This window comes from Halichoerus grypus, chromosome 6 (genome assembly GCF_964656455.1).
Source record: "Halichoerus grypus chromosome 6, mHalGry1.hap1.1, whole genome shotgun sequence".
In the NCBI taxonomy this organism is placed as follows: domain Eukaryota; kingdom Metazoa; phylum Chordata; class Mammalia; order Carnivora; family Phocidae; genus Halichoerus; species Halichoerus grypus.
The window spans coordinates 95,331,233-95,343,941 of record NC_135717.1 but is presented as its reverse complement, the minus strand read 5'-3'; the positions used below and the strand labels follow the sequence as shown (position 1 = coordinate 95,343,941).

The 12,709-nt window shown below is 43.6% G+C and overlaps 1 protein-coding gene across 5 annotated transcripts in view; it reads left to right on the top strand.

Annotated features, from left to right (window-relative positions):
* LOC118546527 (cationic amino acid transporter 3-like) overlaps window positions 1–12,709 on the top strand; it is a 120,968-nt gene that overhangs the window by 100,560 nt on the left and 7,699 nt on the right. For 2 of the 5 annotated variants that reach the window (XR_013449099.1, XR_013449100.1), the window contains exon 2: window positions 7,981–11,372. Coding sequence is in view for 2 of the 5 variants with exons in the window: in XM_078075732.1 (XP_077931858.1) it covers window positions 8,168–9,964 (1,797 nt within the window). In the remaining 3 variants the exon portion in view is untranslated. Of the gene's footprint in view, window positions 1–7,980; window positions 11,373–12,709 lie in introns of those variants that run through there. The other 3 variants (XR_013449101.1, XM_078075733.1, XM_078075732.1) reach the window with 3 other exon arrangements.

Here is a 12,709-nt window from a genome sequence, read left to right as displayed (position 1 = left end):
GCAGGCTATAAAATCAATGCACAGAAATCAGTGGCATTCCTATACACCAACAACAAGACAGAAGAAAGAGAAATTAAGGAGTCCATCCCATTTACAGTTGCACCCAAAACCATAAGATACCTAGGAATAAATCTAACCAAAGAGGCAAAGGATCTGTACTCAGAAAACTATAAAATACTCTTAAAGAAATTGAGGAAGACACCAAGAAATGGAAAAACATTCCATGCTCATGGATTGGAAGAACAAATATTGTGAAGATGTGAATGCTACCTAGAGCAATCTACACATTTAATGCAATCCCTATCAAAATACCATCCACTTTTTTTCAAAGAAATGGAACAAATAATCCTAAAATTTGTATGGAACCAGAAAAGACCCCGAATAGCCAGAGGAATGTTGAAAAAGAAAAGCAAAGCTGGTGGCATCACAATTCCGGACTTCAAGCTCTATTACAAAGCTGTCATCATCAAGACAGTATGGTACTGGCACAAAAACAGACACATAGATCAATGGAACAGAATAGAGAGCCCAGAAATGGACCCTTAACTCTATGGTCAACTAATCTTTGACAAAGCAGGAAAGAATGTCCAATGGAAAGAAGACAGTCTCTTCAACAAATGGTGTTGGGAAAATTGGACAGCCACATGCAGAAGAATGAAACTGGACCACTTCCTTACCCCACACACAAAATTAGACTCAACATGGTTGAAAGACCTAAATGTGAGACAGGAGTCCATCAAAATCCTAAAGGAGAACACAGGCAGCAACCTCTTTGACCTCAGCCACAGCAACTTCTTCCTAGAAACATTGCCAAAGGCAAGGGAAGCAAGGGTAAAAAAGAACTATTGGGACTTCATCAAGATAAAAAGGGTTTGCACAGCAAAAGAAACAGTCAACAAAACCAAAAGACTACTGACAGAATGGGAGAAGATATTTGCAAATGACATATCAGATAAAGGGCTAGTATCCAAAATCTATAAAGAACTTATCAAACTCAACACCCAAAGAACAAATGATCCAATCAAGAAATGGGCAGAAGACATGAACAGATATTTTTCCAAAGAAGATATCCGAATGGCCAACAGACACATGAAAAAGTGCTCAACATCGCTCAGCATCAGGGAATTCCAAATCAAAACCGCAATGGGATACCACCTCACACCAGTCAGAATGGCTAAAATTAACAAGTCAGGAAACAACAAATGTTGGCATGGATGCGGAGAAAGGGGAACCCTCCTACACTGTTGGTGGGAATGTAAGCTGGTGCAGCCACTCTGGAAAACAGTATGGATGTTCCTCAAAAAGTTGAAAATGGAGCTACCATATGATCCAGCAATTGCAGTACTGGGTATTTACCCCAAAGATACAAATGTAGGGATCTGAAGGGGTATGCGCACCCCGATGTTTATAGCAGCAATGTCCACAATAGCCAAACTGTGGAAAGAGCCCAGATGTCCATCAACAGATGAATGGATAAAGAAGAGGTGGTATATATATACAATGGAATATTATGCAGCCATCAAAAAGCATGAGATCTTGCCATTTGCAATGACATGGATGGAACTGGAGGGTATACTGAGCGAAATAAGTCAATCAGAGAAAGACATGGAACATATGACCTCACTGATATGAGGAATTCTTAATCTCAGGAAACAAACTGAGGTTTGCTGGAGTGGGGGTGGGTGGGAGGGATGGGGAGGCTGGGTGATAGACATTGGGGAGGGTATGTGCTATGTAGCGCTGTGAATTGTGCAAGTCTGTTGAATCACAGATCTATACCTCTGAAACAAATAAGGCAATATATTTTTTTAAAAAAAGAAGAAGATAGCAGGAGGGGAAGAATGAAGGGGAGGAAATCAGAGGGGGAGACGAAACATGAGAGACTACGGACTCTGAGAAACAAACCGAGGGTTCTAGAGGGGAGGGGGTGGGGGGATGGGTTAGCCTGGTGATGGGTATTAAAGAGGGCACGTTCTGCATGGGGCATAGGGTGTTATGCACAAACAATGAATCATGGAACACTACATCAAAAACTAATGATGTAATGTATGGTGATTAACGTAACAATAAAAAATTAAAAAAAAAAGACTAAGGAGAGTGGGTAGGGCTGGCTGGGAAAGCAAGACAGCCTGCTCTTCAGGGAGTGGATTGCTGGACTTGACAGGAGTTCTTCCAGGAAACATGGGATGGAACTTGTGTTTTAGAGTTTGGAAGGAGCTCAGAGACTGAGAGAAACACAGGGACGAGGTGAGAGGGAAGGGGGAGCCAGGGCATTATGAAATCCATACAAGCTGGCTTAATGTTCCCTGGCCCATGTCTGCATTTCTTTAAGCACCTCCCCTGACCAAGCACCTCTTTTGGGAGAGACTGTTGGCTAATGAAACTGAGATTCGTAGACCCAGGTCCCTCATCAGGAAATGTCCTGAGGACACTCTTGAACTAGATGACGGTGCATGTTCTAGTCTCCTGTTTACGCCTCTGTTTGGCCCTTTCTCTTTTTCCACAACACTTCTTCAACTAATCTCAAGTTATAATAGTTATTTAATACATCTCTATATTCATTTTCTCTGTCCTAAATGCCTCTTTTGGTTGCTTGCTACAATTATGAGCAAATCCTTGTCCTGTGTAAGGAGGGTTGGAGATGGGAGTGTGGAATCCAGAATGAAGAGGCATTTAGATCCTGGCCCTGCCCTCTGGAAGCTCTTAGATTATAATGGAATTTAAGGAACACACTCAGGACTGACAGATAGGGAAAATTGGTTTCAGCTGACCAACAGGATGGACTGCAAGTGCTGGTGGGAAGGGGAGGAAGGTTGGAGATAGAGATCAGTCAGGATGGCTTAGGAAAGTCTTCCTAGATCCAGGGTGGGGAAAGGTTGTAGAATAGGGCTGAGAGAGGCTTCAGGGTCAAGACGGTACAGAAAGGAGTGAGGAGGGCATCCCTGGCAGGGTAGGTCACTTACCCAGGCCACAGGCTCATCCCAGGAAGGGTAAGTCAGGATGTGAGGAGCTGAGTTAGGAAGGAGGTGATGTATCTGAAAGTAGGGGGAGAATCGGGTGGGGCTCTGACAGCTGGGTCAGAGAGTATGGACTGAATATAAACCATTGGAATAATTATAGATTATTGCATGATAATGGGCATATCTGAACATGGTGTTTGAGGACGATGATTCTCTGTGTTGTTATAAACTGGATTTCTGGTAGGCTCTCTCAGGATTCCCAATCATGGGTGTGCTTTCTCTTCTATATGTTTGGTTGATGTTCATTTCTGCCTACTCCTGTGGAGTCATAAAACATGATTATTTAATTCCCAGATGTTTTGTTCTTTGGGTTGCTTCTCTGGTATCTTGATACTTTGTCTGTAGGCCCACTGTCCCTCATCTTCAGAAAAAGTGGGAAGAGCACAAGGACCACCCTGCACAACACAGTTGAGAGAAATAGAAATTATCAAGCATTACCAGTCTCTGACCTTGCCATTCAGATGGTCCTCCTCTAGGATTCCTGCTCAGGGTCCATGATGGATCTCAGAAGGTGTATGACATTTTTTTGAAGTGACCAACCTCAGAGAGGTGTGTGATTCAACAAATGTTTAGAACCACTGTTGTGGTCTTTGTTGAGTGGTAGGTGGCTGGGTATGGTTCCCCAGAGAGAGAAACATGGCAGAAGCATCCTTAGTGCCAACTACAGGAGCCTCCAAAGACAGTTGAAGGGGCTGGAAGAGAGAGAGGAATTAGGAAAAGGGAAATGGGTTCAGAGGGAAATAGTAGGACAGGTGCCCCATCATCTCTGTTCTTCACCCTCTTTCAGCAGGTATTCCTTCTTTGTATTCTCCATATCCTGCAGTTACAGGATTCCAGTTCCCCTTCAATTTAAATCTACTGAACGCCTGCCATTTATCAGGCTCTGTACCAGGTCCTCTGCTGCAATTACTGTGTTGAACCTGCAGTGCACAGAGTGGAGTCAGTCCCTCCCTCAGTCATGGTGTGTTCCCATCATCACTTCCTGTCAGGCCCCTTTTCTTTCTTTCCTTTTTTTCTTTTTTTTAAAAATTTTTTCATTATGTCTAGTTAGGCCCTTTTCAATGCATTTATTATCCTGTTTCATCCTTATCTCTATTTTCATTTCCCCTCTGCATTGGAAGCATTTGCTTTAGTGTATTTAACAAATGCTCTTCCAGTCCGTGTTCTATATTTGTTTTAGATCCATTCATCCATTCAACAACTACAGTGCCCAGTTGTGTGTGTATTCTGAATTATACTAAGATTGTGCTTCAGGGTGGTCCGCAGTGACGCTCCCACCAGCAATGTGTGATAGTTTGTATCTTCTTATGGAATTCTCATGTTGACCCAGTGAGGGAGGTCAGGTAAGGTTCCTAGTGGATGAAGAGACTGAGGCTTAGAGATATTAAGGAAATTACCCGAGTTCATGTCATCACGAGAAATGGCCAGGGCTCACAGCCAGCATTTCTGACCAAGTGTTCATTGTTCTTATCTCTATAGTACCCAGCACTGCCTGCTCCAGATGGGGCATCTGTAGACTAAGATACTATTATTATTATTATTATTATTATTATTGTATTGAGCCTTGCATTTCTCGATACCTGGTTTAACACAGTAAGCCTAGGACCCCCATGTGTTAGCACCAGCATGGATGAGGAAGTCTAATTAGAGTCCTAGCATTTTAATGTGAATCATATGGAATAAAACTGTTTTCATTGTCTCATGAGGGTTGGCTAACAAGCTCGAGCTTTAGTGGATGATTTTGAGCCTGCACATTTATAAAGACTGACTGATTTTCAATGTTTGGTTACTTTGGACCAGATTTCAATATGAAGTACTAGGTAGATGATATTAATTCCATGTTGTCTGCTAGGCACTGAGCTACGTACTTACAGACAACATTTCACTTACTTCTCACAGCTGTGCTGTGACTTATTTACTTTTACTCCCATATGACTGTTGTGGAAACTAAAGCTCAGAGAGGTAAACTAATTTGTCCAGAGTCACCGGGGGTGAGATTGAGGTGTGATTTGAACCTGAACAGTCTACCTACAGAGCCTTACTCCTAACTTCTGAACTGCACTGCATTCCTGTGAAGGAAGCTTTTAGAATCTCTTCCCCTTGAACTTGAGGACAATTTCTTCTCAGTTGGGTTTTTTAGAGCAATCATTGGAAGTACAGGGCTACTGGACAAGAATCTCCAGAGGGAGAGGATCTGAAGTTTGAAAATGTCCCCAGGTGTCCTCATTATGTCTTCCTCTATCCCTAAAGTGAGAACCTCTGCCTTAGGACATCCTACCTGGATTATAGGGCCTGGGCATGATGCCTTCAAAAAAGTAGGGCTTCTCTACCTGGGTGTGGGTGGTTGGTTGCCCATAACCCCAGGCAGCCTGATATTTTTAACAAGTGTCCCTAAAGGCAAATGATTCTTTATCACTCTGTGTGACTCATAACCTGCCATGAATGATGGGCAGTCAAGGATTTATCACAGTTGGTTTTCCCTTCACACTATGCATTTTGCTCGCCTTCTATGAGGAAGGTAATACCATGTATATCTTTACCTGAGCCTACGTTATAAAGGTTTCTTGGCTACAAAGTATGTATCTATCTCCATGACCAGTAGATAGGGATTCTGGATTATGGCCTCTTTTAGGTTTCTCTTCTCAGCATGTTCATTTGTTCAACAAATACTTATTGAGTACCTACCTCACAGTCTGATGGAGGAGACCAGCAGCTGACCTGGAATTTGGATACATGAGGATCAATGGCACATGGGGGAAGCTGGTCCTAGGAGAGCACATAGGAAGGGCACTGTAAGGGTCAGGGGAGGCCTCCTGAGGAAGCAAATGCTCAGCTGGAAACTGAAAGAGAAGTGGGGGTTAGCTAAGTGAAGGGGCCAAGAGGGCATTAGAGGCAAGGGAACAGGGTGAGTGTTGAATTTTGTGGCTGGAGCAGGAACTGGGCAGGGGATGAGGCTGGAGGAATAAGCACAGGTCATATTATAAACAAAGGAAGGACTATGAAGGAAGGGAAGTGTGGAACCACGGAAAGGTTTGAAGCCTGGTTGTGGGTTGGGAACACCTCAGATAGTATAAAAAGATTCCATGAGTTAAGAATTGACACTCAGGGGTGCCTGGGTGGCTCAGTCATTAAGCTTCTGCCTTCAGCTCAGGTCATGGTCCCAGGGTCCTGGGATCGAGCCCCAAATCGGGCTCCCTGCTCAGTGGGGAGTCTGCTTCTGCCTCTCCCACTCCCCCTGCTTGTGTTCCCTCTCTCGCTGTCTCTCTCTCTGTCAAATAAATAAATAAAATCTTAAAAAAAAAAAAAGAATTGACACTCATTGTCTATCTCCTGTGCTTGTTGGTAAATCATAACATTGGAACTGGTGAGTGGCAAGTAAGGAGTCTAGATGGATTTGTAGACAAAAGGTCTGACCCATAACCCAGGGGTTCCTTTTGATCATCTATAGAGAAGACTTCTTAATTTAGTCTTGAAATTTCTGCCTTTAAAAACTTCTGAGAACATTTCTTAAAATTCTCTTAAAACTGAAGCAGGAGTAAGGAGGAGAGTGGGGCTGCATGACTTTGTTTTCTCTGTTCTCCACTTCTCATTTCCTAGGCATTGCTGTAAATTGTTCATCCAGAGGCTTGCTTCCCTTGTGGAAGGGGCCATTTGAAGAGAAGTAGGGGAGGAGGGGTAAGAGGGAGCCACACACAGGATTCCTTCATTAAGAAAACATTCAGACAACAGTTTGAATGAGTTAAAAATAACTCCTTGTGAAAAATTCATTGGAAGTTACAAGTGAGTGTTTTAATACAAGCTCACAGAGCAGGACAGACCAGGCCCCTGGCAGCTGACGTCCCAGATGGCTCAGGGTGTGTAGAGAGCACAGTGTGGCCAATGAGGAGACTGTCTGCAGAAGTGAGCTCACCTTCTCTCCTGGAACCCAGAGAGGGAGGAGACAGAAGGAATTGTTTTGGTTGAGAGCAACTGAGCTAAGTGACTCATTTCTTTTCTCCCTACCTATCACACTGTCATAACTGTGGACATAAAAAAGGTAGCTAATTTTTATCTGGTTGCTTTGGGGGCTATTCACAAAATAGCCTTTCTAGCTCCTCTCCCTTCTCAGTCATGGACCCTGGGTTGGCTGTTGCCCCCATTTCTCCAGTGTTTCCTTCCCAGGCAGCCTGGTCCTCTCCTTCTTGCAGGTAGTTATGAAGACCCTGCCCCTTTCTCCCTCCTCCTCTCTGTTCACAGTGCCCCTGTGGGCCTAGGTGGGTAAAGGGAAGGGATGCACTCTACATTCTTGGTCATCAGTACAGCTGAATGGATGATGCAGAATGAGGAGAAAGGGGGCCAAATTGGCATCTAACCTTGGGTAGCGGATTTGGGGTCTAAGAGTTTTAAGACAGAGACCAATATTTGTATTTAAACTCTGATGATATATAAAGAATGGGTCTTTCATTGCAAAGTGGTATCTAGTCCATGAATTAATGTGTCATAACTCATGCTCAATCAGCGCATACACATCCTGTGTATGAATTCTTGCACAATACATTCATGCTCTGTTGTGTCTTACTGCCTAATTAGCACACGAAGCTACATGACTTATGAACTCAAAGGGGATTATGTTATGTGGTGTGTAAAAAAGGAAAATGTTGGGGGCCTGGGTGGCTCAGTCGGTTGAGAGTCTGACACTTGATATCAGCTCAGGTCTTGATATCAGGGTTATGAGTTTGGGCCCCGTGTTGGGCTCCATGCTGGGCATTGAGCCTACTGAAAAATAAAATTAAAAAAAAAACAGCAGAATGTTAGGAGGTATTTGGTACCTTTTCTGGAGGGAAAGCAGGATTGATTTTTCTATGGTGTCTTTTAGTGTCAGTTTCTATGACACTTTGGCTGCAACAAGTTACATGTGACTTTTGAGTTTTGGTTGGTTGGTTGAACACCATTGTTCGGTAAATATTTATTTTTTCTCTAGGCATTCTGGAAGGACAGCATTTACCAGATGAAAAATGAAGCAGCAGCTCTGAAGCCTGAGCAACGGACCTCAGCAGCCTCAACCCAACTTGGCTTAACTCAGCCTCACTGAACCAGATCCAACACTCTTGGCTCCCTGGGCTTGCTACAGCTCTCTGATCCTTAGAATCTTCTCAGTTCCAGCTAGAATGCTACGTCAGGCACTTCGCAGATTTGGTCAAAAGCTGGTACGCAGACGTCCGCTGGAGAAAAAAGTGTATCCCTCTAAATCTGGCATAAAACTGAGCACTCTGGACTTTGTGGCCCTTGGTGTGGGCCACACAGTGGGTGTTGGTGTGTATTTCTTGGCTTCGGTGGCCAGTAATCAAGCAGGACCATCCATTGTGATCGGCATTTTGGTGGCGGGCCTGACATCGTTGTTGGCTGGGCTGTGCTATGCAGAGTTTGGTGCCCGGCTTCCCCGTTCTGGCTCTGCGTATCTCTACACCTATGTCACTATGGGTGAACTCTGGGCTTTCATCACTGGCTGGAACCTTATCCTCTCCCTTGTTGCTGATGCAGTTATTGTGGTCCATGCAGGGACCTTAGCTTTTAACATCTTGTATGGGGACCAGATCTCTGAGACCCTGCATGAGAGCATTTCACAACATGTTCTCCAATTCATTGCAGGCAATCTAGGCTACTTTGCTATGATCCTACTGTTGTTTATCATAGAAATTCAATATCTGCTGTATCATGAGTACCACATAATTTTCAAACTGCTTACATTGGTAAAACTTTTGGTTCTCAGTTTTGTCATCATCTCTGGCTTCATGAAGGGGGACCTGCACAACTGGAACCTCACAGAAGAGGACTACATACAGGCTGGACTCAATGACACCTTTAGCTTGGGCCCTCTGGGCTCTGGTGGATTCGTGCCTTTTGGCTTTGAGGGGATTCTCCGTGGAGCAGCTACCTGTTTCTATGCTTTTATAGGCTTCGACAATATTGTTACCAAAGTTGAGGAAGCCCAGACTCCCAAGTGTTCCATCCCCAAGGGCATTGTGATTTCACTGCTCATCTGCTTTTTGGTGTATTTTGGAGTCTCTGTGGCACTTACACTCATGGTGCCTTACTACCAGCTTCAACCTGGGAGCACCTTGTCTGAGGCATTTCTCCATATTGGCTGGGCAACTGCCTATTATGTTGTAGCTTTTTCGGTTTTCTTTAATATTGTTACTGGCAATTATATGAACTTTACATTACCCGTACGTCAAGTGATATATATGATGGCAATGGATGGTCTCCTGTTCCCTGTTCTTGCCAGGTTCCTTTTCAGCACATATGGCCGCTTCCTGACCACTGTGATCTTTGTCACTACTGGAGTAATCATGGCATTCCTCTTTGGACTCACTCATCTTCTGGACCTCAGGTCACTTGGGACCCTGATATCTTATTCCCTGGTAGCTTTTTGTGTTCTCATCATCAGGTATCAGCCTGAGTGGACGAATGAAGAAAATGAAGCACAGGTGCAGGAGGAGAATTTGGGAAATGAAGCGCAGATGCAGGAGGAGAATGGCCCTGCAGCAGAGAAGCTGACTCTACAGGGACTATTCTTTCCAGGCAGCCCCACCCCCACTCCACTCTCTGGCCGGATTGTCGTTCTTTGCTCCTCACTGCTTGCTCTGCTGCTGACTCTTCTCTGCCTGGTGCTGGCCCAGTGGCCAGGTCTGCTCTCTGGAGACCCAGCGCCGATCACAGTGGTTGTGCTGCTCCTGGGGCTCATCACTGGGATCACTGGGGTCATCTGGAGGCAGCCACAGAGCTCCACTCCCTTTCCCTTTAAGGTCCCTGCTGTGCCTCTCCTCCCACTCCTGAGTATCTTTGTGAATGTTTACCTTATGATGCAGATGACAGCTGCCACATGGGCCCAATTTGGTGTCTGGATGCTTATTGGGTTTGCTCTCTACTTGGGGTATGGGATCTGGCACAGCCTGGTGGCTTAACCCCACTTAAAGGCCCAAACTGTAGACTCAGCAGTGAACTGAGCAGTGCCAGTACATATTCGGTTTGACATCATCACACCTGAATGCAGTCTGGTCCCCTGCACAATAATGGGGAGTACTCTTGGGGTGCCTGGGTGGCTCAGCCGTTGGGCGTCTGCCTTCGGCTCAGGTCATGATCCCAGGGTCCGGGGATCGGGCCCCGCATCGGGCTCCCTGCTCGGCGGGAAGCCTGCTTCTCCCTCCCCCACTACCCCTGCTTCTGTTCCTGCTCTCGCTAACTCTCTCTCTGTCAAATAAATAAATAAAATCTGTAAAAAAAAAATAATGGGGAGTACTCTTGAGCACATGGAAATCTAGGGCTCCTATGAGCTATTGATGAGGAACACTAATAGAGCTCTGTATTTATGGTAGAGTGAAGGTTGTGTCTTTGCTCTTCCGTCCCTTTTCTTCTTTACTTTCTACTTTTTAATTATGTCTATAGCTGCTCGCTGGCTTTTAAAAAATTAGTATTAAAAGAAACTTGAAAAAGTGTTTTCCTTTTCTTTGGTTAAATATCCACTAGTGAAGGAGGTGTCTAGCTGGCTCAGTCAGTAGAGCATGATTCTTGATCTCAGGTTGGTGAGTTTGAGCTCCACATTAGCTGTAGAGATCACTTAAAAAAAAATCCAGTAGCAGAATTATTAGATCCTATGGTAGTGCTGTTTTAATTTTTTGAGGAATCTCCACACTGTTTTCCGTAATGCCTGGACCAATTGACATTCCTACCAACAGTGCATGAGGATTCCTTCTTCTCTATATCTTTGGCAACACTTGTTATTCTTGTCTTTTTGATTTTAGCCATCCTGACAGGTATAAAGTGACATCTGATTGCACTTTTTTTAGAGTTTAATATGTTTAATTTTTTTATGTTCAGTTAGCCAACATATAGTACATCATTTGTATTTCCCTGATAATTAGTGATACTAAACATCTTTTCATGTGTCTGTGGCCATCTGTATGTCTTCTTTGGAAAAATATCTATTCAGGTCCTCTGTCCATTTTTTAATTGGATTTTTTTGGGGTTTTTTGTATTGAGTTGTATAAGTTCTTTATGTATTTTGAGTATTAACCCTTTATTAATATATCATTTGCAAATATCTTCTCCCATTCAGTAGATTGCCTTTTTTTGTTATTGATGTTTACCTTTACTGTGTAAAGGTGTTTTTGTTTCGCGAACTGGAAAAGATACATGCACCCCTATGTTTATTGCAGCATTATTTACAATAGCCAGGATATGGAAGCCACCCAAGTGTGCATCAGTAGATGAATGGATAAAGAAGATGTGGTCTATCTGCATATCCAATGGACTATTGCCCAGCCATAAAGAAGAATGGAATCTTGCCATTTGTAACAACATTGGATGGACCAGGTGGGTATAATACTAATTGAAATATGTCAGTCTGAGAAAAACAAATGCCATATGTTTCACTCTTATGTAGAATTAAAGAAATAAAAAAATTAAAATGATAAAAGAAAAAAGAGAGACAAATAACAATACCAAAACAAAAGCAAAAACAAAAACACAACACCCTAGACCCCTATTAAATAAAGGGAACAAACTTGTGGTTGACAAAGGGGAGATGGGTAGGAGAATGGGTGATTTAAATAAAGGGAATTAAGAGTATGCTAATATTGATGAGCACTGAGAAATATGTGGAATTGTAGAATCATTGTATTGTACACCTGTGAATAATACATTAACACTGCATGTACATTATACTTACATTAAAAAAAAAAAGAAACTAGAAAAAGACCAAAAAAAAAAAAAAAGATGAAATATGGCCCTTGCCATTAAGCAGCTTATATTCTAATACAAGGGGTAAAGCATAGCTGTAACACAAAGTAGAAAGTGTTGTCATAAGTAATATAAAAATAAAATGTCTTGGGAATTCAGAGTGGAAGATGATCATTTGTGGCTGGCACAGAGGTGAAAGTTGATTGGTGAAATCAGAGAACGCTTTGTAGAGGAATGGTTTTGAGTTGGCTCACTTCAGGGATGGGATTTGCCACATCTGGGCAGCAGGGAAAGAGTGTAGGCAGTGAGAACACCAGGAGGAAAAGCAGAGGAAAAGGAAGCAGCGTTCAGAGCACACTGAGCAGGCTGTGTAGCTTGAGCCTTGGCTCTGTGAGGGGGCAACAGAGCATGCACAGGTGGATTGGAGCAGAGCTTTCCTCTGAGCACAGAGCACTTTGGCTTTGAACCCACTGCCCATGCTGAAAATCCCTGGGTTGGTACTTTTCTTAGCAACATCTGCATTCTTGGACTTTAAAATTTCTCTACTGTTGTCTGCTTTGGTCCACCTCCGCAGAAAGTGCACAGTTGAGAGCCATGTGTCCTGGGTTCTGGTCTTGTTTCCACCACTAACTAGCAATGTGACCTTGAGCATGCCTCTCAGTTCCTTCCATGCTCTGCTTACTTATCTGTAACATGGGAGGTCACAACTCATCATCTCTCATGTTCCATTTCCTTAAAAAATTCTAGGATTTCCTCTGGTTCTCCTGTCCTGTTATTCTCTTAACTAGGTCTCTCTCCTGCACATGATCTGTACCCGCATCCTTCCCGCCTTTCTCTACAACCTATTATTGGAGCTGTAGAGGTCCAATGAATAACACCCCATTTCCCCCTCCTGTGTTTGGAACCTATTGATAATCACGACCTAGAGAGAGATGAGTAAACCATCAGCTGTATAGCTGCAGCCTAATTGG